This window comes from Ochotona curzoniae, unplaced genomic scaffold, assembly GCF_017591425.1.
Source record: "Ochotona curzoniae isolate NIBS_2020 unplaced genomic scaffold, NIBS_Ocur_1.0 scaffold_2217, whole genome shotgun sequence".
NCBI classification, from domain to species: domain Eukaryota; kingdom Metazoa; phylum Chordata; class Mammalia; order Lagomorpha; family Ochotonidae; genus Ochotona; species Ochotona curzoniae.
The window spans coordinates 624,545-652,509 of NW_024467090.1; the positions used below are offsets into that span (position 1 = coordinate 624,545).

Here is a 27,965-nt window from a genome sequence, read left to right on the forward strand (position 1 = left end):
CCCAGAAGTGGCTCCTGCCTTCAGGGCGGCTGAGCTCTGGCTGACACAGCCACCTGGGGAATGAACCAACAGGTGGAAGGTCTTTCTCTTAGCCTCCTCTTGAAATCTGCTCATCAGATAAAAAATAAGATCTTTTATAAATAGCGTGGTAGCTATTTATAAAATAGCTGGTAGCTGGTCCTCCACGCAGCACTCGATACACGAGTCGGCCTTGCGAATGGCGTCTTACTCTGCACCAGCACTCCCCTTGTAGATGTCCTTAACCACGATCGCTCCGGGGACGTATCAAGATGCTCCACACAGACGTATGTCTGCCAGGGCGGTAGTTCTTCCCAGCACATTTCACGCCTATGGTAACACCATAGGCGTGCCATCTGCAGGCACGACAAATCAGGAGTGTCATGGGGAGCCTTGGGCAGGGGCATGCCACAAGCCATGCTCATGTGATACTGGACTCCCTGGACCAGGTCAGGATGTGGCAAAGGGGACAGTGGTGAGGTTTTCAGGTTTCCTAGGAGAAAGGTGAAGTGTTGAAGTCCCTTCAGTGAAAGAACTGTGTGAAAGGCTTGCAGTTATGTGGGGCAACTAAGGTGACCAGTGCTATGGCAGAGTGTACACAAAGAGCCCAGTACTGGGCCCAGCACGGTAGCCTAGCAGCTAAAGTTTTCACCTTGCACACACCAGGATCCCACATGGGCACAGGCTCATGTCCCACTTCTCTTCCAGCTCCCTGCTTGTGGACTGGGAAAGCAGTCAAGGATGGCCCAAAGCATTGGGAGCCTGCACCTGCGTGGGAGACCTGGAGGAGGTTCTGGGATCCCGGCTTCAGATCAGCACAGCTCTGGCTGATGCAGCCACTGGGGAAGTGAACCAGTGGGTGCAAGATCTCTGTATATGTCTTCCCCCCCCCCCCGCCAAAAAAAAAAATCGTTAAAAAAGACTTCTGAGTCCAGAACCAACATTAAACATTTCTGAATGAGAACCTGCCTTCGTCTGCAACGCCAAGTGGCTTCGGAGCCTGCCTTTCCTGAAAGCTTGCCAATTACCGATGAATTTACTTAATTGAAGGAAGACTACCTTCCAAACGAATAAGAAAAACAATGACAGAGGCAGAGAAACTTTCTGCTGGCTCATTCCTCAGACAGCTGCAAGAGGCCAGGCCAGGCTGAAGGCAGGACCACCTCCTGCGTGCCAGGATCCCAAACACTGGATCAGCTGGTGCTGTTTCAGCATGTCTGTCCCCAGTTAATGTCTCGGCAAGGTACTGGGTATGTGACAATGATGTAGCATCGATTGAATGTTTGCATGTGAGGGATTTGAAAGGCAGCGTTACTGACAAAGAGGGAGAGACAGATTTTCCAGCCAGTGGTTCACTCCCAGATGGCCAGTTATTGAGGCTGCTCAGGCCGAAGCCAAGCGCCTCATCCGGGTCTCCCTTGTGGATATGGGGCCATCTTCCACTGCTTTCCCCAGGCCAGCAGCAGGGAGCTGGATCAGAAGTGGAGTAGCCGGGATGTGAACTTGTAACCGTGTGGGATGCCAGGATGACAGACGACAGCTTTACCTCTGCCATAGCACGAGCCCCAGCACGTAACACTTAAAAGATGAGGAAATGGAAGACAGGAGAGCTTAGGACATCGTCTGCAGGTTTGTATGCACAGGGAGCTGGCTGGACTGACTGATGCTCCTAGAGATGGCTGTGGATACAAGACGTAGGGTTATGCTAGACAATAGGAAGGAAGAAGCCTCATGGGAAGACGGGAGTGGAGGCAGAAAGGGCACCAGGGCAGAGCAAGTGACAGCGGACCAACGCTAGGGGGCGATCTCAAACACGCAAGGCTACAAACTGGCAGTGCCGAAATGATGCAAGGGATTTGGATGCAAACGTGACCATGTTTTTAGGAGACGTACCTTGGGAGGGGGGCATGTGGCACAGCAGTTAACCCGCCACTGGGACACCCACCGGGTACCGGCTTCCCTGCTTCTGTCCCAACCTGCTAGCACAACTTGAGAAGCAGCAAGTGATGGGCTTGCATACTTGGATCCCTGCCGCCCATATGGGACAACAGAATCCTGGCCCCTTGGGGTGCGTGATGTGGGTCTCAGTTCCTGGGCACACTTGTAGCCGCCCATATGGGACCCCGGGATCCTGGCCCCTTGGGGTACGTGACGTAGGTTCCAGTGCCACACTTGTAGCCTCATCCTTTACCACTGTGTACCCAGGAGGCTGCACACGCCGGTTTGGTCCCTAGCATCCGCGAAATAGACTGGTTGGAGTTCTGGGCTCTGGGCTTTGGCGTGGCCCAGGCCTGGAACAAGGGAAATGTTTCACAAAAATCAAAATTTTTAAATTTTATATCCCTTAGAACCATAATTTTACACACCCGCTAGTGTACAGCATACCAAGTTCTAGATGGCAAGAGGGTGAGAACTACCACCGCCAAATGACTCGGACAATTGTTGCTTAATAAGCACAGTATGCTACCAGATAATTGAAAATTGATGCAATATTGGAAACCAGAAACAGTTTACTTTATCATATTGTAGATAGATATGAGTAAATGTAGCTTAGGTTGATTGTAAACTTATGAGCAAGTAATTTTATGATTTAGTGTTCCCAAGTGTTTGCTAGGATGAAAGCTCTCTTTGAAAACACACTGTCAGGGGCCCAGCGTGGTAGCGCAAGTGGTTAAGGTCCTCACCTTGCACGCCCGGGATCCCATATGGGCGCCGGTTCTATCCCGGCAGCCCCGCTTCCCTTCCAGCTCCCTGCCTGTGACCCGGGAAGGCAGTCAAGGACGGCCCAAAGCTTTGGGACCCTGCACCCGCGTGGGAGACCTGGAAGAGGCTCCTGGCTTCTGTCCGCAGATCAGCTCAGCTCCGGCATTGAGGCCACTTGGGGAGTGAACGAGCAGATAGTAGATGCCCTCTCTCTGCCTCCTTCTCTCTGTAAATCTGCTTTCCAATGAAAATGTTTTTTTTTTTTAACTCATAAAAAAGATCTTTGCTCTACTGTCAGAATTACTCCAAGCACAATCTTTAACCCAAAGGATCCAGAGAGCTTCCTATTTTTCACTCACTATGCTAACTTTGGCTTTACTTCTTATTTGAGGTTTTATTTATTGATATCTGAAAGGCAGAATGACGGAGAGAGATGAAAGCTCTTCCGTTAGCTGGTTCAGTCCCCAGACCGAGCCAGGCCAGAGCCGGAGCCAAGAGTTGCACATTCTGCTGTCCTCTACTGCTTCCCTTGATAGGAAGCAGAGCAGCCAGGGCCCCTCACCCCCAGCCCTGCACACAGGGCCCCTCACCCCAGAGCCCTGCACCCGGGCCCCTCACCCCAGCCCTGCGCCGAGGGCCCCTCACCCCCAGCCCTGCACCCGGGGTCCCTCACCCCCGGCCCTGCACCCAGGGCCCCTCACCCCCGAGCCCTGCACCCAGGGCCCCGGCTCAGCCCTGCACACCGGGGGCCCCTCACCCCCTGGGTTGGTTTCTTGTTTGTGAAGCCTAACGGTGAGCAGGACATGAATGCTGCACTTAGAATTGGGACATCTTCAATTAGCAAATCACTGCATTTCTGAATTGGGCTTTGCTTTCTATCTAAGTAATCTACTTCTGGCCTTTGTCCTCTCAAACAAAGGCATAGGACTGGTCCGGAAGCTCGGGTTGGCCTTAGGTTACGGTGCCTGGCCCTTTGAGCCAGTTAGAGAAGGTTCCACATACCTACTACAGCCTTCTGTCCTAGTACCCAGTCTGCTTCAGAATGAAGTTGCTTGCCAGGAGTCTTTGCTTCCATTTGTGCTAACAAAGAAGGAAACGAATTTGCAGTGTTATCGTGGACCTTTTTTCTCAGAATCTCCCCTGCTATAAATAAACGCTGTCCACCCAGCCGTGCCCGGGAAAAGCAAGCCGGACACTTGATACCTGCTAGCATGCTTCCGCAGCAGATGTGCCCTGTGCAACGCAGTGGTCCCAGTGGGAGTTCCTGGTGCTCCTGGGGGGCAGCCTGGCCTCTGGCTCTTCAGGTGGGCTTCGGCCACCACACCAGTCACCAGGAGTTTGCCTTTCTGAAGGGGCTTGCTGGTTCTCTCCCGTTTCTGATTTGACTGACAACTGGACGACACCTGGTGGGTTGCTGTCCTGGTTGGGGTCTGCCTTAATCACTGCAGATGGAGGCCTTGTTTTTGTGGATTTTTAAAATCAATTTTAGATTTTTATTTGAAAGGCAGATTGACAGAGAAAAGGAGAGACTGAGAGGGGATCTGCTTTCTGCTGGTTCACTCCTATGATGAGCTGAGGTGAAGCCAGGAGCCAGGAACTTCCTCCAGGTCTCCCACGTGGGTGCGGTCCCAAGGCTTTGGGCCATTCTCGACTGCTTTCCCAGGCCACAGCAAGGAGCTAGGTGGGAAGTGGAAAAACCAGGACACAAATGGGCTCACATACGGAATCCTGGCGCTTGCAAGGCAACGGCTTTAGCCACTTGGCTAATGCACTGGGCCCTCTTTCTTTCCTACAGTTTACTACCTAAGCAGATAACACATGCACATGGTACAAAAACTCAGCCATCTCCAAAAGGTATTGGGTAAATGCTGTGGTTTGGATATTTTTCCCAGAACTGAGGAGTGAAGTTAAATCCCCAACTTCTTATGTTTAAGGTGCCAAAGGTGGCAATGTAATCCAATGATGGCAGTTGCAGATAGAGCCTTTGGAAGTATCTCGGCTCCTGCATCCCACGCAGGGGACCACAACTGAGTCTTACCTGTCCAGCTTTCACTGTACCCAGCCCTGGCTGTTGAGGCATTTGGGGAGGAAATCAGAAGATGAAACCTCTGTGTCTCTGCATTTCAAGTAAGTAAAGAAAAGGAATAAAAATGAGAAGCCCAAGGTTTCAGGTGTGAGAGCTCCAAAGTGTAGCTCGAATGGAGCGGACTTCTCTGGATCTGAAGTTCAGACAGTTCTGAGGCAGACATCACATCAGGGTGTGGCCAGGAGCGCTGTGAGGCTTGGAAGAGGAGCCAAGAGCAGGAAGCAGCCGGACACGTGGCGGAATTGGTGAGCAAGAGAAAGCCAGGGCAGTCGGCTCGAGTGAGCGTGGCGAAGGGCAAGGTCGGCGTGGTCCCAGCTGGGAAGCAGATGAAGCAAAACAGTGTCTAGGAAAGGACCGTTGAACTTGGCCACGGGCAGTGACTGCAACAAGACGTCGGTTTGTCCAGCCCTTGGCAGGTTTACTTTTCGGTTTATATGAGTGTCCTATTTCAAATTAAGCAATTAGATAATGAAAGGAGCAGAAATGAAGCTGAAACAATGCTCTCAGAGGGGTAAGTGGCACCTCCAGCTGTTCTCAGCATCTGCCTTCAGGAGCTAGGAGTCTGTGTGCGTTAACCCTAAGCCGCTCCGTCCTCCATGACTACACAGACCTGTGTGCGTTAAACCTAAGCTGCCCCATCCATGACTACACGGGCCTGTGTGCATTAACCCTAAGCCGCCCCATCCTCCATGACTACACAGGCCTGTGTGCGTTAACCCTAAGCTGCCCCATCCTACCCAGCAACTTGCTATAGACCTTGGCCTGAAGCACTAGTCAGGTTCTCCAGTTGTTGTACCCAAGCGAGCCATGACAGAGGAGCACCACGCACTGATAGGGTCTGAAAGTCCTTTTCAGTGAGAGGGGACTCCTACCCAAAGACCTCTAGAGCCTGAACTGCACAACAGTGGGTTTTCTAAAGGCCAAACTGCAAACCAGCATGGGTTTAGGGACTGAGCTAATGTGGATCTTGGGAATGAAAAATTACTAATCACTAACTCTGCAAGGCTTTGTTGCTGTATCAGATGAAACTCATTTTTCTGCTGGTCATGCTTGCATCTGCCCAGGGGGTCAAGCATTCTTGCCAAGCAGGATGCAGTTTGCTTGACTTGGGCAGGGGATGGTACCTCACCTAAGATAGAGCCCAGCTCAGCTTCGAGTCCCTCACATCAGGCCTGTTATTAGAAAATAATCTTGGGCCCAGCACAATGGCTCAGTGGTTAAATCCTTGCCTGACACGCACCAGGATTCGCATATGTGTGCCAGTTTTTATCCTGGCTGCTCCACTTCCCATCCAGCTCCCTGCTTGTGGCCTGGGAAAGCAGTCAAGGACGGTCCAAAGCTTTGGGCCCCTGCATCCATGTGGGAGACCTGGAGGAAGCTCCTGGCTCCTGGTTTCGAATCAGCTCAACTCTGACCATTGCAGCCACTTGGGGAGTAAACCAGCAGATGGAAGATCTTTTTTATCTCCTCTTCTCTGGAAATCTGCCTTTCTAATAAAAATAAATAAATCTTAAAAATAAAATTATCTTAAATGACACACCAGTATCTTAAAAATTAGAAGGTCTCACTAACGTATTCTATCAATAGCAACTTCTGGAAAGAGCGAAGAGAAAAGGTAGGAAAGAAACTTGTCTGTCTTTTTATTATGATTATTATTAATTACATGGCATTATGTGACACAGTTTCATAGGCTCTGGGATTCCCCCAGCCTCTCCCCGTGTCCTCCCAACTTGTCTGTCTTAAATAGCAGCAGCCCTGGGGTGCCAGAAGGAAAGGCTGTGCCTGTCTTCCCACCCTTTGGAGAGGTATTCCAGGGTGGCTCAGAGGAGTGGACAGTCCTATCTTTCATGTATGCCACAGCATGTTCACTTTTGCACAGGGAGCGCAGTGGGGGCGGCCTGACCATGCCACATGTGTGCGTGGGCTCTGGTCCCTGAGGCCAGCAATGCTGACAGGTCAGAGCCCATGATGAGAGGCAAGCAAGGGTTGCTTGCTGATGCCAAAAGCCATTAGTGCCAGCCCCCGACCAACAATGGTGCTGCAGCTTGGGGCTGGAAAGGCCCAAGGATTGGTTCTTTAGGCTCCCCTACCCAGCCTGGCCCAAACCTGACTCCTGTGTGCACCCAGGGAGGCCTGAGGCAGCTGAATCAGAAGAGGAGCAGCTGGGACTCAAACCCAGGCCCATATGAGGTGTTAGAACGGAAAATTCAGCTGCTCCTGTAGGACTTTTCTCCCTGAAGTGTATTTTTGTTTTGTTTTGTTTTGTTTTGTTTTTGAGGTGGTGGGGAGGCCACAGGGCTGTAGCATTTAGAGGTGTGCCTCTGGGAGGGGTCTAGGGCCAGGACGGTCAAGAGGCTGGAACCCCATGGGGAAATCCTGATGCTTTTGTTGTTGTTGCTCTAGTGGCTAAAGTCCTCGTGTGCCAGGATCCCACAGGGGGTCAGTTGTGTCCCAGCTTTTCCACATCCCATCCAGCTCCCTGCTTGTGGCCTGGGGAAACAGTTGAGGATGGCCCGAGGCGTTGGGACCCTGCACCCATGTGTGAGACCCAGAAGAGACTCCTGGCTTCTGGCTTGGGATCAGCTCAGCTCCGGCTGTTCCAATAAAAATTTTTTTTCTTTTTTTTTTTTTTGGTAAAGATTGATTTATTTTTATTGGAAAGGCAGATATACAGACAAGAGGAGAGACAGAGGAAAGATTTTCCATCTGATGATTCACTCCCCAAGTGGCTGCAATTGCCAGAGCTGAGTCAGTCTGAAGCAAGGAGCCAAGGGCTTCTTCTGGATCTCCCATGTGGGTGCAGGTCCCAAGGCTTTGGGGTGTCCTCAACTGCTTTCCCAGGCCACAAGCAGGAAGCTGGATGGGAAGTGGGGCTCCTGGGATTAGAACTGGTGCCCATATGAGATCCTGGCAGGTACAAAGCAAGGACTTAAGCCATTAAGTTATCGCACCAGCCCCAATAAAAATAAATCTTAAAAAAAAGCTATAAATGAACACCCACTTTCCTACTTAGAAAAGTGCATTTGAGTGACCTGTTTATATATAATACACACACACAAATAAGTGAGGACCAGTGAGGTACCTGTTTGGTCATGCAGGTGGAGCACTGAGAAAGTTATAAGGCCCCTGACCAACTTGCACATTGACCCCCCACAGGAGCTGCAGGCAGAGGAACTCTGCAGACTTCCCCTTTGCATGGGCCCTGGGCACTGAGCTCACAGAAGGAATGTGTATGACTCAGACGTGAGTGCCGTGCAAAGCCTAGCACAGACCTGCTCTTGATCCTGCCCCCGGGACAGGAGACCCCATCAACTGTGGGTATGAAATGAGACAAAGTCACAGCTCTTGTGTCCTTGGCTGCGACCATGGAGCAAATCCTTCAGGCGGGTGCGATGGCATAGCAGGCTGATCCTTCACTTGGGGTACTGGCATTGGTTCGTGTCCTGATCCAGTTCCCTATGGCTTGGGAAAGCAGCCGTGGACAGCTCAAGTCCTTGGGCCTCTGCAGCCACTTGAGAGAACTGAGAGAAGCTCCTGGCTCACCGCTTTGGACCAGCCCGGCTCCAGCCGTTGAGTGTTTGGCCAGTGGAACACCTGTCTCTCCCTCTTTCTGTACCCTTTCCGTGGTGACCCAGGCTGACTCCTCCCCCTGCAGCCATGTGAGTACTCTGCAGTCTCTTCCAAGATCAGCAAAGCACAGGAGGGAACACAGTGGTGACCTTGCTTACAAGTGTCCCCAGCCCCGCCAGCGTCCAGGCATGCGTGGTCAATTGCTTATCAGAGCGCTGGGAGGCCTCAGGTAGGGTGAATCAGACACAGAGGGTTTGGAGAGCTGTAGGGCCCGGGTGGGAACAGGGCTGGCCACGACGTGCCAGGGCGTTGCAGAAATCAGCCAGTGAGGACACGTGGCTCCGGGAGAACAGGAGTCTGGAAGCAGAGCAGGGCGCAGGGCCTGGGCTGGCTCTGCGGGTCCCTGTGCGAGTGGGTGGAGGACCCAGGCCGCGCCGGTACCTGCCCAGAAGCTCCAGCTCCACCTGGCTTCCCATGCTAGGCTGGTTCTGCCTCCTCTGCTTCTCCGACCCTTGCTGTCACACCCAGTGCTGGGCTGCCGGGTAGCAGCCGGACTCAGGTGGCCACCTCCGGGGCCGGGCAGCACCACCCATGCACACAAGTTCTTCTGGCGCGTTCTTAGCGTGCAGGGCGGAACCGGAAGGAAGGGACAGGACAGCCTCTCTCATGCCCTCTCCAGCCCACTGGCAAGCATTCCTTCAGTGATTCAGGTGCTGTTCTGTGGGACACAACCTGCCTTTAAAAACAACAAAACAGGGTCCTGCGCAAGGGCTCAGTTGGCTAACCCTTCACCTCCAAGTACAGGCATCCCATATGGGCTGCTCCGCTTCCCATGCAGCTCCCTGCTGTGGCCTGGGAAAGCATGGAGGATGGCTCAAAGCCTTGGGACACTGCACCCACGTGGGAGGCCTGCAAGAAGCTTCTGTCCTGGCTTTGGAACAACTCAGTTCCAACCATTGCAGCCACTTCAGAAGTGAACCAGAGGATGGAAAATCTCTCTCCTTCTCCCCATAAAATCTGCCTTTCCAACACAAATAAATTAGTCTTCAAAACAAACAGGAACGAATGCAATAACCTAGTGGCTAAAATCCTCGTTTGCATTCACTCGGATCCCACATGGGTGCTGGTTCTAGTCCCAGCTATTTCATTTCCCATCAATTCCCTGCTTGTGTCCTGGGAAAGCAGTCAAGGACGGTACAAGGCCTTGGGACCCTGCACCCAAGTGGGAGACCTGAAGAAAGTTCCTAGCTCCTGGCTTTGATGGGCTTAGCTCTGGTTGTTGCAGCCACTGGGAGTAAACCAGCAGACAGAAGATCTTTCTCTATCTCCTCTGTATAATTGCCTTTCCAATACAAATAAATACATCTTGGATGCAGGGTCCCAAGGCATTGGGCCTACCTCTACTGCTTTCCCAGGACACAAGCAGGGAGCTGGATGGGAAATGGAGCAGCTATGAGACGAACCAGCGTCCATATCATTTCCAACACAAGCAAGGTAAGGACTTATCTACTAAGCCATTGCGCTGGGCCCTGCTTAAAAAAAAAAAAGTTTTTTGAAGATTTATTTATCTATTTGAAAGGTGGAGTTGCAGCAAGAGAGAGAGAGAGACAAAAAAAAGAGAGATTCCATCTGTTGCTTCACTCCCTGAAGACCCAGGGCTGGGCCAGGCGGAAGCTTGGAATCCCATGCAGGTGTCTCGTGTGGGGGCAGCGTCCCAAGCACTGGGCTGCTACTTTCCCAGGCACATCAGCAGAAAGCTGTGTTAAGTGGGCAGCTGCGACTAGATGCCTGTGTCATGCAGCAGCTTCATGCGCTTGCTGTACCAGCAGGTTCACCTCTGCTTTTCTGATAACTAGACGGGAGGAAGCAGCTTTTCAACACAAAGGCAGAGCCACTGCCGAGCCCTCTGAGGTCAGCGTTCCTGCCGCCTGGACCTGCCTGCTGCTCTGTCGCAAGCACGCACGTCTGCATTGTTTTCCAGCTCAATCACAAGCACGTGCCGCCAGCCAGACGGCTGAGAACAGCGCAGGCACCTGCTCTCACAGGTCTGGAGGCCCTCTCCAGCTCCCGGGGCGGGCAGTGCCCTGCTCCTGCCAGCTCCGCGCCTCCCCAGGCACTGTCGCCCTTCCCGCCTGTGCGTGCTCTGATGCCAGCAGCATGACTTCATCTAGCCCGGCTGCGCTCCTCCTGAAGTCCTGTCACCCCCGTGCTGGCCAGAGCATCTGTGTTCCCGATAACACAGTGCAGCCTTCAGCATGTGGCTCCAAGCACTCCAGCCCTCTCTCAGCGTTGTTCTTGATGTTGATTTGGTAGTTTCAGGATTGTTTCGTGGGCTGATGCTGTGCTGTCGTAGGCTAATCCTACAATTGTGGTGCCAACATCCCAGGTTGGCGCTGATTCTAGTCCCAGCTGCTCCACTTCTTATCCAGCTCCCTGCCTGTAGCCTGGGAAAGCAGTGGAAGACAGCCCGAGGCCTTGGGCCCCTGTACCCACGTGGGAGACCTGGAGGGGGCTCCTGGTTCTTAGCTTTGGACTGGCCCCGCTCTGGCTGTTGTGACCATTTGGGGAGTAAATCAGTGGATGGATGATCTCGTTCTCTCTCTCTTTGTCTCTATCTCCTCTCTCTAACCCTGTCTGCTTTGTAACACATACACAGTAAGGTGTGCTAGAACCGAGTATACAGTTCATGCCCTCCTCCATGTTCAAAGCCACAAACCGCGTCCTGCATGAAAGAACATGAAGGCGCACAGCAAGCCACGCCGTGTGCCCTGGCCATGAACTGACACACAGGGAGTGCCCAACGAGGGCCCTGCATTTAGAGAGCTCGTGTTCCTGCCGAACGCTGTGTGCTTCTGTTGACTGTCTTAAAAATTCAACTCCTGTCAGAGGAGGGGGCAGGAGCCCTCAGGACAGTGGGTGGAGTGACCATGGCCCTGCGTCTGTGGTCAGGGGCAGCAGCTTTCCAGGCAGGTGGCAGCATGTGCCTGTCCACACTGTGACTGATCGCTGAGCCCTCGTGTCTAGCCCTTGTGTGATGCTGTGCCTTTCCACACTGTGACTGGTCGCTGAGCCCTCGTGTCTGGGAGGCTTGTGTGATGGTGTGCCTGGTGGTGCTCAGCCTTTAGAGGTAAAGTCTGACATTGTACCCCCCGAAGCTCCATCATAAGTCACATTGTTAGCCGAGCTGGCATGGCTCAGGGCCCAGAGACACTTTTAATAGGCAGGGCGTTCCGAAGAGTTAGGGTTCTCCCCACAGGAGCTGTGGGCCAAGGAGACTTGCCTTCAGGTAAGGTTGGTTACTTCTACAATTTAATTTAGTTTATTTGAAAGACAGAGGGACAGAGATAATGAGAGAAGGAGAAAGAAAGAGCTCTCCCCACCTGCCGGATTGTTCCTCCAATGCCTCCATTCAGCCAGGCTCAAACCAGACGTCTGGGACTCAAGTGTCTGAGCCAGCACCTGCAGCTTCCCTGGCTGCCCAATAGCAAGAAATGGCACCGAAGCCAAGGGCTCCGAAGAGGGACACAGCTGTGCCGAGCCACGGCCGCCGTGCTGAGCGTCGGCCTGAGGTCAGCTCCTCACAGTTCTTGCAGCAGACGACGGCCTGTGGGGTCTCAGCTGACAATCTTGCTGTGAGCCCTGCCCTGGCCAGTTCAGCACAGCACTGCGTTACATACAAACAGGGAGCGAGTCTAGTCCCGATAAACACCCATTTCTTGTTTGCATTGCTTCCAGTTTGGAAGAATTTGGAACAAAGGCACTGTGAGCATTCTTGGACATGCCCTGTGGTAGACACGGCACCCCTGCCGTTGCTCACTCCCCAGAGTAACTGTGGCAGGTCAGAGTTACACGCACTCCTAAAGTGGGTGGAATTTCTCACACCTCCCTGGTTCCTCCTGGGAGGAGCCCTTGCTGCTTCATTTTCATGCTGTGTGTCCATAGCCCAGCCCTTGAGCACCTGCCCTTTTATTTATTTTTAACTTTCTGTTTATTTCTGACACATCAAGCTAGGATGAAAAAAATATAAAGTATGTGCTTTTTTGAATTGGCTCATTATTAATTTTTGTCCTAGGTTCATGATCTATTCTTTTCAAAAATTGGAAGTATGGGGCCCGGCGCAGTAGCCTAGCGGCTAAATTCCTCACCTTGCACGCAATAAGATCCCATCCTGGCGCCAGTTCTATTCTTAGCAGCTCCACTTCCCATCCAGCTCCCTGCCTGTAGCCTGGGAAAGCAGTGGAGGACAGCCCAAAGCCTTGGATCCTGCACCCACATGGGAGACCTGACTCCTGGCTTCAGATCTGCTCAGCTCCAGGAATTGCAGCCTCTTGGGGAGTGAACCAATGGATGAAAGATCTTTCTGTATCTCCTTTTCTCTCTAAATCTGGCTCTGAAATAAAAATAATTTGTTTTAAAAAAAGAATGCTTAGAAAAATTGATCTTATTTATTTGAAAGGCAGCTTTACGGAGAGGGCCAAAGAGAAATCGTCTCCTCTTTGCACGGTGGCTCCCATTCCGCGCTGTCAGTCTCCATGTTTGGCTGCGACCAGGTCGAGGCTCCTGTCTAGCGCATGTGGCATCGCAGCCGCAGGCAGGTGCTTTGTGGTCCATCGTGCTCAGCAGTACCTAATCTCTCCGTGTTAACATGGTCACAGCCTCCCCCAAGCAGTGGTCGTTATCGGAGAGTAATAGCTTAGCATTACACAGCATAAAATTGTTCTTCCGACTTTCAATTAACTGTTTGGCATCCACTGATAATCTTGTCTGGATCACTGTTTCTTAAGAGCTGTCAAAGCTTAAATTTATTAGTCGTATAATTTGTGTTACAATTATTAGCTGGCATTCTTGTCTAGGGAGGAGCACTCTGTCATCAGTTAGGGATGTTGCCATGAAATACATTTCCTTAGACAGTGAAGAATTCGTTTCTATTGATTTGAGCGGCTCCCACCAATGGTTCACTTCCCAGACACCTGTAGCCCCTGAGGCTGCACCGAGCTGCAGCTGGGAGCTGGGGACTCGGTCTGGCTTCCCACAGGGAGGCAGTCAGCTGTGGCCTTGCAGGGTCTGCCTAAGCGGAACTGAGAGTCAGGAACTGCAGCCTGGCGTCAAGGCCAGGCGCTCTGATACGGGATGGGCCATCTTGGGCTGAATGTGCGCCTTGAACTGTGGACCAGCCCCCGAATGCTCAGTTCTCTTCCCCCAGTTCTAACAATTCTCTGAGAGCAAGTTAATGTAGATCTTCGGTTGGCTGGTCACCACCCGAGTTGTTGTATCCCTTCAATACAACTTTGTCTTTAAAAAGTATTCTGATTTTTTAAAAAAGAAGTTATTCATTTATTTGAAACAGTTGCGGAGGTGGGGGTGCGGGGAGAAAGATCTTCTATCTGCTGCTTCACTCCCCAAATGCTGCAATGAGCAGAGCTGAGCTGGCCTGAAGCCAGAATTGGAGCTTCTTCCAGGGCACGGGAGCTCAAGCATTTAGGCCATCTTCTGCTGTTGTCTCAGGCGTATTAGCAGAGAGCTGGATCAGAAATGGAGCATCTGGGACTGAAACTGGTTTCCCTGTGGGATGCAGGTAATGTTTTTACCCATTATGCAGCAGAACTGGCCCTGATTCTGCATATTTCCTGCTGTCCGTGTGGGATGAGCCATTTCTTCAGGACCCCTTGACTCCTCCACTAAGCACTGCTAAGTAGTGGTCAACGGCTGGGCTGGTGTAATGCGTTATGTTGGCCTTCATTCACTTTGTCTTTCTCCAAAAAAACAAGTAGCAATATCTTTAATGTGTCTTTCAGAGATTTATTTATTTGAAATACAGGATGATGGGGAGTAAACAGACAGAAAGAGAGTGCGAGCGAGCGAGCGAGCTTCCATTTTATAGGCTCCCCAAATCCTGCAGCAGCCAGGAGCCCATTTCCTCCTAGCCCCATACCTCATGTAACTGATGGATGCTGCTGCCCAGACTGTCATAGCTGGCCCTCCAGTCCTGGCTTTCACCGGTTGGGTATTGCAGCCTTACCCAACTTGCCCGCACCACTTTTGGCTCTTATCAATGGGTCCCCCAGCCCAGTCCAACCTGGCCCAACCCCAGACCTGGCTGTCATGTGAACTGGCAGGTGCTGCGTCTTAGCCTGGTTTGTTCCACGCCCATTCTAGCTCTTGTGAGCATCAGCAGATGCTGCAGCCTTGCCCGGCCTAATCTACCCATAGCCCTGGCTCTCACTCACCAGTGGGAGATGCAGCCTAGCTGGGGAATCCTCTGGCCTTGTGTGTGCCAGCAGGTACTTTGACCCAGCCTGGCATGGCCTATGTGCAGTCTCAGCTCTCACTTGAGGATGTTCCAGCCTATCCCAGCCAGGCACAGCACTTACACTCTGCCAGAGACCAACTGCAGCTGAGTACGGAGCTCGAGATGGGTGTGTGGCATCGGCAAAAATAAAAGACACAGACACTGTCTGTCACTTGGTGCCTTTTTTTATTATTATTATTTTAAAGATTTATTTGTTTTTCATTACAAAGTCAGATATACAGAGAGGAGGAGAGACAGAGAGGAAGGTCTTTCCGTCCGGTGATTCACTCCCCAAGTGAGTGCTATGGCGCCAGGAACCAGGAACTTCTTCCGGGGTCCCAAGGTTTGGGCCATCCACTGCTTTCCCAGGCCACAAGCAGGGAGCTGAATGGGAAGTGGAGCTGCCGGGATTAGAACCGGTGCCCATATGGGATCCCGGCATGTTCAAGGCGAGGACATTAGCCACTAGGCCATGCCGCCGGGCCTACTTGGTGTGTTCTTGCTTCAGCTCAAGAAGCTGTCCTTTTTATTCACTCAGACACATTACAAGCCTCTGCAAAATCGTTTGATTGTTCTATTTTTACTTCATGACTAAGTGGGTAAGCACAGATGTTTGATTATTTTATTATTTTATTTTTTACTTAATGATCAACCAGGGCCCGGCGCGGTGGTGCAAGTGGTTGAAGATCCTCGCCTTGCACGCCCGGGATCCTGTATGGGCGCCGGTTCTAGTCCCGGCAGCCCTGCTTCCCTTCCAGCTCCCTGCCTGTGGCCTGGGAAAGCAGTCGAGGACGGCCCAAAGCTTTGGGACCCTGCATCCGCGCTTTGGGACCCTGCACCCGCGTGGGAGACCAGGAAGAGGCTCCTGTCTTCGGATCGGCATAGTATCGGCCCGTTGCGCTCACTTGGGGAGTGACTCATCGGACGGAAGATCTTCCTCTCTGTCTCTCCTCTCTGTATATCTGCCTTTCCAATGAAAAAATAATAAAAAAAAAAATTATGAAAGCAGCTAAAAGAGCTACATTTTCTATGCTCTAAAAAAGTGCAAGGACAGGTTACCTTTAGGGTCACAGTAACTATATTTTTTGCCATAACAATTTCAGCTCATACTCCCATCTCTTCCATTGATTTGTAAGATTCTTATCAAGCCATTTCCCAGAAGACATGCTACATATCTGGGCCAGATTCCAGGGCATTGGGTAGGCGCACAATAAGGTGTCCAGAAACGGCATGGGTTTAATTGTACTCCTGTGTGTAAACTGTCAAAGGCCCACTCACCAAGATATTATCAATATCATTAATTCTCAAGCTCATGTTGATTGCAAAAGCCATCTCACAGGGGCAAACAATGCCTCAATAGATTACAGAATTCTTAGTGGGGTGGTTGAGTGTCCATGCAAACAGGGGGTGAGACTGCGTCAAGATGGTCAGAGAGAAATCCGCTGGGCCCTGCCAACCAGCTGGAAGCTCCCCGGGCCCTGCCAAGCAGGGGAGCTGTTCTCTTCACACCTTCATGTCATCCACACCCACTGCACGGACCCCAGCACTGCTCTCCTGGCTCTTGTGCATGCCAGCAGGTGTTAAGGCCTGGGCCAGCCCAGCCTGTCCCCACCTGTCCTGCACAAATGCTGATGCAGGCGGCAGTCCTGCCTGGCCTGGCTTGCCCCCGGCAGGAGCTGTGGCCTAGGAGAGGAGTTCCTCAAGTTCCCCTACCAGGCTTATTCCCACCTTTGGATTTCACACCTGCCAGCGCTATAGCAGTACTGCTGGGCATGGTCTGCTCTCAAACCCGGCCTCTGCATGTGCTGGTAGGTGCTACAGCCTGACCTTGCCCAGCCTTCCCAGCCCCAGCTGCCGTGGGTGAAGTGCATTCTTTCGTTTTGTTTTAAGATGTATTTATCTATTTATTTTTATCATAAACTTGGATATATAGAGAAGAGGAGAGACAGAGAGGAAGATCTTCCATCCAATTATTCACTCCCCAAGTGACTGCCACGGTTGGTGCTGTGCCGATCCGAAGCCGGGAGCCAGGAGCTCTTCCAGGTCTCCCACACTGGTGCAGGGTCCCAAAGCTTTGGGCTGTCCTTGACTGCTTTCCCAGGCCACCGGCAGGGAGCTGGATGGGAAGCGGGGCTGCCAGGACTAGAACCAGCACCCATATGGGATCCTGGCACTTTCAAGGCGAGGACTTTAGCCGCTAGGCCACCACGCCAGACCTTGTAGTGGATTCTTGTAGGTGAGTTCTGAGTACAGCCTGGCTTGGCCAATCACCACCCCAGCTCCCTATGTAAACCAACAGTTCCACAGTGCTATAGTTTCACAGAGGTGACCCCACAAGTCCCCTACTGAATCTGCCCCCTAACCCAATTCTTTCATATCCTGATATCTGCTGCTGCCCGTCCTGACTGCCTGTCCCTGCTCTGACACTCATCGGTGGGCCCGGCAAGCCCAGCTTCTCCTTAGTGGATGATGCTGTTTAGCCCAGTCCAGGTCTTCCACCTAAGCCAGACATGCCCTCTGATGTCCTCCCTCTAAACCACTCCATCTCAGCTTCCTTGTCTGCTTACAAGCGCAGTGGCCCAGTCCATGGAAGACTCCAGAAGTTATCCATGTCCTCAGTCACTCCAATATGTCCCCGATCCCCTTCCCTGGGGAATTTGCAACCTCTCGACCTGGGGGGCCAGGGTGGTGTGTCTCAGTCTGGCATTCCCTGACTTCCCACATATCCTCTATAAAGTAAGAATAATAAAAGAATAAGCAACTATGCTGGCGCATTCATATAGTTAACATAAACTTGGCATTAACCAGGCTGGAATACCATCAGCTACTGGCTGTTTTTTTCCCATTGGTGCGACACTTGCCTAGGTACAAAACATAAATAAATACATATTAAGAAAAAATGTTTATAAGGAAAGAATCTTATCAGAGACATGATTTGTAAATATTTTCTCTTATTCAGCAAATTGCCTATTATTTTATCATATGAAATACTAAAGTTTTGAACTTTCATGTAATCTGGTTTATTATATTTTATATTGTCTGTCCTTGTGTTGTTTCAGCACAGGACAGACATCAGAAAAAAGGTGAACACTTATGCTTTCTCATAAGGTTTTCAGTGTGTATTTTACATTTAGTCCATTTCTGAATTAACGGATTTTTAAACTTTCGGGTGAAGTTCAGTTTTTGGAGAAGTTTTATTCATGGGGCAAGGTAAGGGTGCACCTTCATTGTGCTGCATGGAGTTATCTGCTTCGTCTTCACTATTGATCGAGAAGACACTTGTTTCAGCCCTGCATCGGCACTCTGAAAACCACTTGTGCATTGACAGTACTCATCCAGACTCAGTTCTATCGCACTGGTTTACTCTCTATCCCTCGGCCAGCAGCATACGCTCTCACAGCCTTGGAGTGGAAAAGCATGACTCCGCCAGCTCTGTACTTCCTTGGGCTTGCTTGGCTTTTCCTGGCCCCTTGCATTTCGATATACATTCTAGAATGGATTTGGTAATTTTTTGCAAGAAGCTGGTTGGGATTCAAAGGGACTGAATTGAAAATATAGATCGGTTCAGAGGATGCTGCCGTCTTAACAGCATTGTGCTGTGGACTCATGAGCCCTTTCGGCTGCTGAGGTCTTTGGGTCCTCTCTATAATGTGCACTGCCCTAGCTTTGCTCTTCTTTTTTCGTGTCTGTCTCTAAGGGATTTATTATTTCGGATACCAGTATAACTGGAACTCTGTTCTTACTCAGAACAAATGCCTTTTTACCTCACTGGTTGCTGTTAGAGTCCTGTCTTGTCTGGAGTCCGGCTGCTCTACTTCCATGCGCCTGGGAAAGCCTGCGATGGCCCAACTGCCTGGGCCTCCAGTAGCAATGTGGGAAATCTGGATTGAGTTCCTGGCTCCTGGCTTTGGCCTGGCACAGTCCCAAGCATTGCAGTCATTTGGAGGGTGAATCAGCAGCTAGACAATTTCCTCTGTCTCCCTCTGTGCCACTCTTTCTTTTCCTTCCTTTTCTAATTTTTTAAAAGATTTCTTTATTTATATTGGAAATTCAGACTTACAGAGAGAAAGAGACACAGAGAGAAATATCTGTCTACTGGTTCACTCTCCAAGTGGCTGCACTGGCTGGAGCTGAGCTGATCTGAAGCCAGGAGCCACGAGCCTCTTCCAGGTCTCCCACGCGGGTACAGGGTCCCAAGGCTTTGGGCCGACCTTGGCTGCTTTCCCAGGCCACAAGCAGGGAGCTGGATGGGAAGCAGGGGTGCTGAGACATGAACCTGTGCCCACGTGGGATCCTGGTGTAAGGACTTTAGCCACTAGGCTACTATGCTGGGCCCCACTCTGCCTTTCAAAAAAATAAAATAAACCCTTAAAAATCTAAAAAACAATCACTTCTCGGCCTTTTGGCTAAGATAAGTGTAAAAATCTAGAAAACAAATTCGGAGAAGACTCCTGAGATAGCACGAATGTCAGTTTTCTGTACGTGTACTGTGAGTTCTGGTTCAGCCTGCTGCTTCCAAAAGCGTTTGTTGTGCTCACCTGGAGACTTTAACCTCACGACCAAGACTCTCGGTATTGGAGAAGCCAAATATTCCCACTTGGCAAGCCCGTGCAGGTGTTTCTCCCACTTCATAGCTTTCTTTTCACACCATTTCAACATGCATGTTTGACTTTCTGAGAAAGGGCCTTTCATGAACTAGATACAAAAGGTCTTTTGGAACAGGGCCTCAAAGAGTGGGCTGTCAGGGTCACCTCTCAGCCGTCCCGGGTCTGCTGAAATGGAGCCAGCATGAGCTGGTTCTGGCTCTGGATCTGTCATTACCCTGGATGCAGGACCTTAGCCAACCCCTTACTGATCTGGCCTGCAGTTTTCTCATAGTAAGAGAAGATAGCTAAAGCACCTTCCACACTCAGGCTGAATTTGAACCTCTGTCTCACATTATTTTCATCACATTTTTTAGATAAATACTGGGGATACCTGGACAATTTTAAAAAAATGATTTATTTATTGTATTTGAAAGAATCACACAGAGATTTTCTGGCCGGAGCTGAGCTGATCCAAAGTCAGAAACCAGGAGCCTCTTCTGGGTTCTCCCATATGGGTGTAGAGTCGCAAGAGCCATTCTCTACTGCCTTCCCAGGTCTCAAGCAGGGAGCTGGAAGGGAAATGGGGCAGCCAGGATACGAACCGGCACTTAAGTGGGGTCCAGGTGCATGCAAGGCAAGGACTTTAGCCACTAGGCTGCTGAGCCGGGCCCTTTAACTTGTTTTCTAAGGCATGATATAAACATTTTGTTTAGATTGCAATACTAAAAAAAAAGTATCATCTTGCTTATTGAAATCTTTACAATCAGCAGGAATAAAAACTGTTAGCTTCTAGTCAGACCTGTCAGTATCAAGAGTTGGCAATGACTTGCTGCATCAGGAATTCCAGGTTGAAAGAACCAAGCTCAGATCCCTTTGTGTGGTGTTGAATTCCAAAAGGGAGGAGACAGGCGGTGACCAGGGAGGCTGACACAGTCCACGGTTAATAGCAAGGAGGATGCCTCATTCTGGATGACTCAGAAGTCAGTGTGTGTGGCAGATGATGCAGGTCCGTGCTGTGTGGACAGGCTCCTGAGCAAAGGCGTTGCCAGGGACGTTAAACGGCAAAACCATTCCGAGGGCTGATCAAATCCAGATGCATTTTAGGGCGAGTTGAGTTGTTTTCAAGCTATGCTCAACACTGCACTTTCTAAGATTTATTGAAAAGAGCAAGTGACCATGAAAACCAGAAAATCCCACATGTGGGTAGCATCACCTAAAAAGAGACGGCGCTGGGTTGCGGCAAGCAGCAGTGGATGCGAGGATTCCAACCAGGAATGCAAAGAGAAGGAACGACTAAGTGAGACTAGCCACAAAACATGGGAATACACATCTTAGAAATAATTTATGAGTATTGATGCCTTAATGCATCCTTTAGCCTTTGAAACTGCAAGCCTGCAGAACGACAGACACCATCTTTATTTCAAGTGCTGTTATAACAGATGTGGCAGAAACAGAAATAGAAGCAACAGAATCCTGCGATTGTTAAGTACCAAAATTCTCATGCATGCCAGTCGGGCAGTGCCCTGAGATTTACAATAGACAGGTGGAGTTATTTTAGCCCTAACATGACACATGGACAGGATTTCCTTCTCTTTTCAAAGATTTTTTTATTCAGAAATCAGTTACAGAGAGTGGGGGAGAGATATCTTGCGCCCACTGATTCACCCTCCAGATTGGCCGCAACGCTGGGCTGGGCCAGGTTGAAGCCAAGAAGCAGGAGCTTCCTCCTGGTCTCGCAAGCGCCTGAGTCACTCTCCACTGCTTTTGCGAGGCCGTCAGCACGGAGCTGGATGGGAAGTGGAGTGTTCAGGATTCTGACTGTGCCCAGATGGGACGTTGATGTCGCAGGGGGGCATTTGGTCGGCTATGCTTCAGTGTTGGCCCCAGGGAGCTGTGATCTTGCCGAAGTGGAACTAGCAGGGCAGTTTCACTCATGCAGTTCAATGTAGCTGATGGACTCTTGCCTCAATGTGGTTTATACAGGTGACTCTATTGTATATGTGTGAGTGTGTGTGAGACATTCTACTTGTCCAAATATGACCCTTTGTTGAGGTATTGCCTGTAAAACTCCAAGCAACCCCGTTACAGTGGTAGGATAAAGGTTTGCTTGAGATGGTCAATATCTATAAAAAGACCTTGTTCAAACGAGACTTAAGTCTAAGTCATTATTATAGCTCCGACAGTCTGAATACATCGTAATGATGAGTTCCAATGTGTTATTTGGTTTAGCTCAAGAACAATGACTTCATTGCTCCTTAGCTTTCTTCCACTCACCAACATCTGTTACATGTCCCTCTTTCCCTCATGCATATTTCCGTCATTGCAATAACTGTACCATCTAGTAGCTGCTTTTCCTACTAAACTGACTTTTTTGGGCATACAAATTATGTCACATCAGCTGTGCATATCCATGGGAAGGTTTACTTTTGGCAAAGAAGCTAACAGGTAATGTATAGTGTATAAATGGAAGCAAAGTATATTCCTATTTTTATCATTTATTTTTACTTGAAAGTTAGAGACGAGAGACAGGAGACAGAGATCTTCTACCCACTAGTTCACTGCCCAAATTGCAACCACAGTTGGAACTGAGCTGATCCAAAGCCAGGAGCCAGGAATCTTTTTTTTGGTCTCCCACAGGGCGCAGGGGCCCAAGGAATTAGGCCACCCTTTGCTGCTTTCTCAAGCCATAGACAGGAATCTGGATTGGAAGTGGAGCAGCTGGGTGTTGAACTGGGGCCCGTGTGGGATGCTGGCATCATGGGCAGAAGCTTAGCCTACTTGTTCATGGTACCAGCCCTAAAGTGTCCTTTGGTATGCTTCTCTGCATGTGGGTGGTGCTATGGCTTGGATGTGGGATGACGGTTCACGTGTTGGATGATTGGGCCTCCGTGTGGCGAGGCCGAGCTGCTGGAGTCGCCGTGGGGTGGGGCTTGGTGAAGTCACTGCCGACTTACTATGCAGAGGAGGTTAGGGTAGTTCTCACGGGACCCTGTGAGCGCCCGTAGGTGTCAGCTTTTGCGAATGAGTGGGCCTGATCCCTACCCTGTCTCTGGCTTCCTGTCTTACCTTACCATCATTCTCCCAGCACTCCCACCAGGGTGATGCCATCTGCCCTGAGGCCCTCCTCACTACAGCTGGAACAGGTGGGGCTGCCCCTTTGGGATTTTCACCTTCCAAGATCAGATACTTTGCTACAGTCTGTATTTTGAAAATAGGCTTATATAGGGATGGCCTGGCCACTGTCAGGAGAGACCATTTGCAAATGCCACGGGACAATGTCACCTGTGAGACCTCACTGATGGCAATTCCAAAGGAAACTGTCAGCTTACTCACTTCTTGGCATCTGCCCTTAGTGCTTGGTCCTCTAAAAGCAGGCACAGCTGCAAATTAAGCCACACTGGACAACAGGTCACATTGAAGGGGGTACTCCATCATGGCTTTGTATCTGTGCTGTTCACATACCCACCTGCATTTCTCACGATCTTCATGAAGCACTCTAACTGTGCTTGCTATGAGAAGTGAGTTTTGTAATACCAACTGCATAGTTCTGACAATATTTTAAGTTAGACTTATGCCCTCCATTTATGGTGAGGTGAATATGGTGCTTGTGATGGGGCTAAATGACATGATCGGGCTGACGGACAGCTGGCAGGGCACCGCTGGCTCTAAGTCCACCAGGAACGGCTGCGGTGGAGCTTCCAGAGGGGCAACCAGCAGCGTAACACTTGGCCTGCTGAGGAAACCCAGGAGAGTTCGGCCAAGCACCTGTAGTGTCTCCTTCTGTGCATGATATTTGAGTTAGCAAGTAAGCCCGGTAATTAGAGTAATTGTTCTCTAGGGAGTGGTTACGAATGTGACTTAGCAAACGAGTTTGTCATCTCCTGATTTCATCATTTGCAGAAGACACACTCCACCTTTGCGTGCATGTTTCTGCTGCACACATCACTTCCCTCGCAGAGACTTCCTGTTCCTCTCAAAGTGCAAACCCAGAGTCCTTCCCAGAGACGACACACATTTCTGATAGCGTGTGTGAACTCTGTTCTTCCTGCACGTCTGCAGGCATGGGATAGTTTCCTTTCCATTGAGCCTCTAATCTAGATTATTAAGATTAGGTAAACCTATCTTTTTTTTTTTTAAAGATTTATTTTTATTATTTTTTTTTTATTGGAAAGGCAGATATACAGAGAGGAGAGACAGAGAGGAAGATCTTCCGTCCGATGATTCACTCCCCAAGTGAGCGCAACGGCCGATACTATGCCGATCCGAAGCCAGGAGCCTCTTCCGGGTCTCCCACGCGGGTGCAGGTTCCCAAAGCTTTGGGCCGTCCTCGACCGCTTTCCCAGGCCACAGGCAGGGAGCTGGAAGGGAAGCGGGGCTGCTGGGATAGAACCGGCGCCCATATGGGATCCCGGGCGTGCAAGGTGAGGACTTAACCACTTGCGCCACCGCGCTGGGCCCGGTAAACCTATCTTAAAGGCATCATTAAAGTATGTAGGCCAGCCTTGAATGTGTAACTAACTAAAGGAAAAGAAAAAAGATCCCTACTGGGCCCGGCACAGTGGCGCAGTGGTTAAGGTCCTTGCCTTGCAAGCCTGGGATCCCATATGGGTGCCAGTTTTAATTCCGGTGGCCCTGCTTCCCATCCAGCTCCCTGCTTGTGGCCTGGGAAAGCAGTGGAGGACGGCATCGGACGGAGGATCTTCCTCTCTGTATATCCACCTTTCCAATAAAAATAAAATTTTTTCTTAAAAAAAAAAGCTTCCTACCTAAAGTTTATTGATATCCTTTGTTATGGCATGTTCAAACATGTGCTAATTTATGTTTTAAAACCTGATCTAAACATCACAAAAACTGTTTGCCCAAAAACATGAGGAAGAGAAGCACGAACTTTAAAAATGAACAATAGAGGCCCGGAGGCGTGGCCTAGTGGTTAAAGTCCTTTTCTTGAACACACCAGGTTCCCATATGGGCGCAGGGTCTAATCCTGGCAGCCCTGCTTCCCATCCATTTCCCTGCTTGTGGCCTGGAAAAGCAGTGGAGGACGGCCCAAAGGCTTGGGACCCTGCACCCACATGGGAGACCTGGAGGAGGCTCCTGGCTTCACCTCATTTTAATTCTGGCCTTTGCAGCCATTTGGAGAGTGAAGCAGTGGATGGAAAAAGATCTCAGTCTCCTGTCTCTCCTTCTCTCTGTACATCTGCCTTTCCAATAAAAAAGAAAAATCTAAAAAATAAAACCTTAACAGAATGCAGAAAAGAAAGAAAAAAACAAATGTAGCTGATGATGCCAACAAAAACATCTTCAAAAACATGGGAAAAATTTTAAGCAAAAGGGGAGTGAACCAGCAGATTGAAGACCCATCTCTTTGTATCTTCTACGTAAATCTGACTTTTCAATAATAAAAAAAAGTCTGTTAAAAAAATTGGGCCCGGCACTGTGGTCTAGCGGCTAAAGTCCTCGCCTTGAACGCGCCGGGATCCCATATGGGTGCTGGTTCTAGTCCCATCTGCTCCACTTCCCATCCAGCTCCCTGCTTGTGGCCTGGGAAAGCAGTAGAGGATGGCCCAAAGCCTTGGGTCCCTGCACCTGCATGGGAGACCCAGAAGAGCTCTTGGCTCCTGGCTTTGGATTGGTGCAGCTCTAGCCATAGCAGCCACTTGGGAAGTGAATCATCAGACAGAAGATATTTCTCTCTCTCCTCCTCTCTATATATCTGCCTTTCCTATAAAAATAAATGAAAAAAGAAACAGAAAAAGGCAAAAATAATCATAATGCTTTCTGGCCTTAAAAGACCATGCATGCGGCTGCTGCTATGGTGCGGGGGTCCAGCTGCCCCCTGGGCTGCTGCTAGTCTCCGTAGGCACTAGTCCATGTCCTGGATGCCTCACTTCCGCATCCGGCTCCCTGGTCACCCATGCAGGTGGTAGGGGCCACCTCCCACCACTTAGTAGGGAGCTGGACTGGAAGTGCAGAAGCCAGAACTGGAGCTGGCTTCCACATGGGACACCAGCACTGCAGGCAGTGTCTACCTGTGTGTCACAGCACCAGGCACAGTACACAATGTTTCAATGCATTCATGCTGTTTCTATTACACCCTCTCCCTCCTTGTTAAAGTAGCACATGGGATTTGATCCTGCATCCCCTGAGGGGGAAGAGACCAACAGACACATTTCTCATTCACTAGGGAGTATCCCTCTAAGCAGAGCAAATCAGAAGTTCACACCCCTCAACCACCTGCTACTCGGCAGCCAATGTTTCTAGCTTTGTTCCTCATCTGCCAAATGGCATCTCACCATAATTTGGCGGGAAGAAACAGAAGGTGAAGTGTGAGGAGCACCTGTGTGCTATGGTATATTAGTGAAAGACAGTGAGCAGACCGATAATTAAACTCCAGTGGTCTTTTTTTTTTTTTTTAAGATTTATTTATTTTCATTGGAAAGGCAGATTTACAGAGAGGAGACACAGAGAAAATATCACTCTGCAAGTGGCCATAACAGTTGGTGCTGAGCTGATCCAAAGCCAGGAGCCAGGAGCTTCTTCCAGGTCTCGCATGCGGGTGCAGGGTCCCAAGGCTTTGGGCTGTTCTCCACTGCTTTCCTAGGCTATCAGCAGGGAGCTGGAAGGGAAATGGAGCACCCGGGACATGAACCTGCGCCCATATAGGATCCTGGCCTATGCAAGGTGAGGACTTTTAGCCACTAGCTTATTGCTCTTGGCCCTCCAGGGGTCTTTTAGGATAGAGATGAGCATCTATGAGCAATGAGACAGTGAAGGTTTCTGATGTCTGTGACCCCTTTCAATATCTTTGTGCCAACCTGCAAACTGGTGTTCTGTACCTGGGGATGCCCTGCTGGTTCCTGGGGATGCCCTGCTGGTTCCTGGGGATGCCTGGTGGTTTCCTTTCCTAATCCCTGGCCTTTTTCTTGGTCCAGAACCTTGTTTTCCTTACCCCCAAAATGTCAGATGGGGCAAACAGCCAGTGGCTCCATAGGACACATCAACGACTTCTTCCACAGGCGTAGTACACTTCCTGGCATTTCTAACCTAGGCCTCCTGCGAATGCCTTCTATCAGGGGAGTCCAGGCAGCTTGCAGAACTGGGAGAGTAACTGTTTGGAACCCTACGGTGCCATGACACCACGGGCCTGGCACAGGTCATGGCCAAATCCTCTCTCGTTTTATTACACCCAAGGTCTTGAGCAGGTAATTTGCACACCACGCTCATCCCGGCTGCATTATAGTATTAAGAAGGCTGGAATAAGTGAAATAGAATAACAAGAGGATTCCCACCCGCTGGGAGGCAGTTCAAGGTAAAGCTGTTGTGTAAAGACAGGCAGCCGGCCTCCGTAGGCCGCACCTCGGCCCTGCAGCCCAGTGCGGCGGCACACAAGCTTGCTTCCGCTGCCGGCCTATCCGCGAGCGCCGGGGCTTCAGGGCCCAGAGGAGGCCCCGTGAGGAGACCCCTTCGCTCCGGTCCTGCCGGGCCGACGCGCTCGCGACCCGGGTCCACAGAGCTCCGCGCCGGGAAGCCGCTGCGAAGCCCGCTGCCGCTGCTGTAGTCGCAGGGCAGGGCGTGCGCACGGACTGTCGGCCTCAGGCACTGCGGGAGGACCCCGGCTGCGGGGCCGCGGCTCCCCAAAGGGCCTGGGCGCACTCGGGGGGCCCGTCCCGTCACGGCCCGGGCGCACTCGGGGGTCCGTCCCGTCCTGGCCTGGGCGCACTCGGGGGTCCCGCCTGGTTCCGGAGCCTGGGCGCACTCGGAGGGCCCGTCCCGTCCTGGTCCGGGCGCACTCGGGGGTTCCGTCCCGTCACGGCCCGGGCGCACTCGGAGGGCCGTCCCGGCCTGGGCGCACTCGGGGGACCCGTTCCCGTCACGGCCCGGGCGCACTCGGGGGACCCGTCCCCGTCACGGCCTGGGCGCACTCGGGGGGCCCGTCCTGTCACGGCCCGGGCGCACTAGGGGGCCCGCCTGGTTCCGGAGCCCCGGGCGCACTCGAGGTTCCGTCCCGTTCCTGCTCGGGCGCACTCGCGGCGCCCCGACACCCTTTCCCCTACGGGTTCCCGCCAGGGTCAGCTCAAGTGGCCGTGGGGGCGGCAGCGCCCCTAGGCCTCCGGGCCGGCGCCTGCGCGGGCCGTGACTATAGAGACCTGGCGCCTCTCTGGGCTGCGCCTCCACTCTATGGTCCGGCTGGCTCGGTGGCGCTCAGGGAAGAGCCGGGAGGTCGCGTGGCGCATGCGCCGGCCCCTTGCTCTCGCCTTTTTTTTTTTTTTTTTTTTTTTTTTAATCCCCGCACCGAGCGCTCACCTCAGTGGGGCGGAGGAGCGGGCGGCGGCTGCGTGACCCGCGGCGACGGCCGAGGCGGATCGCGGGGCTGTGAGTAGCGGGGCGCGGCGGGGCGCGGCGGCCGGCTTTGTGCGCCCCTCGGCGGGCCGCGCCCGGGGCCGGGCGGGGGTCGCCGAGACAAAGCGGCGCGCGGGTGGCGGGCGGCGGCGGCGGCGGCGGCGGGGTCCCGGGCCCGGCTGGGCCGCGCTGGGCCGCGCTGGGCCGCGCTGGCCTTTGTTGTGCGCCCGAGTGGGCCGAGGGCCGCGCGGACGGAGCGGGCGCCTCAGCCGGCCCGGCCACAATGGAGCGCACCTCGCCCCTCGCTCGGAGCGGCACGGGGCTTTCCAGAGGACGGACTTACGACATCGTTAAAAAGAAATCTTTCTTGTTG

General features: G+C 51.5%; 2 protein-coding genes across 5 annotated transcripts in view; one reads left to right on the forward strand and one right to left on the reverse strand.

Moving 5' to 3' along the window:
* Nucleotides 1-348: 348 nt before the first annotated feature.
* On the reverse strand, nt 349-27,940 carry LOC121169634 (translation initiation factor IF-2-like). The gene is made up of 5 exons (XM_041000201.1): nt 27,936-27,940; nt 27,557-27,893; nt 27,245-27,302; nt 26,542-27,138; nt 349-374 (listed from the first exon to the last, which is right to left on the reverse strand). Exons 1-5 carry the CDS (start codon nt 27,938-27,940, stop codon nt 349-351), a joined length of 1,023 nt encoding a protein of 340 aa, XP_040856135.1.
* The window catches only part of CLASP1 (cytoplasmic linker associated protein 1), a 249,987-nt gene continuing 249,508 nt past the window's right edge, over nt 27,487-27,965 (forward strand). For 3 of the 4 annotated variants that reach the window (XM_041000186.1, XM_041000187.1, XM_041000188.1), the window contains exon 1: nt 27,489-27,625. The gene's annotated coding sequence lies outside the window, so the exon portion shown is untranslated. Of the gene's footprint in view, nt 27,626-27,965 lie in introns of all 4 variants that reach the window. The other variant, XM_041000184.1, reaches the window with a different exon arrangement.

Coding starts and splice junctions, on each gene's coding strand:
- LOC121169634 (XM_041000201.1), bottom strand. Junction 27,303..27,556: donor CGCTCCTCCGCCCCACTGAG/GTGAGCGCTCGG, acceptor GGGAACCCGTAG/GGGAAAGGGTGTCGGGGCGC. Junction 27,139..27,244: donor GGAACGGGACGGAACCTCGA/GTGCGCCCGGGG, acceptor GGGTCCCCCGAG/TGCGCCCGGGCCGTGACGGG.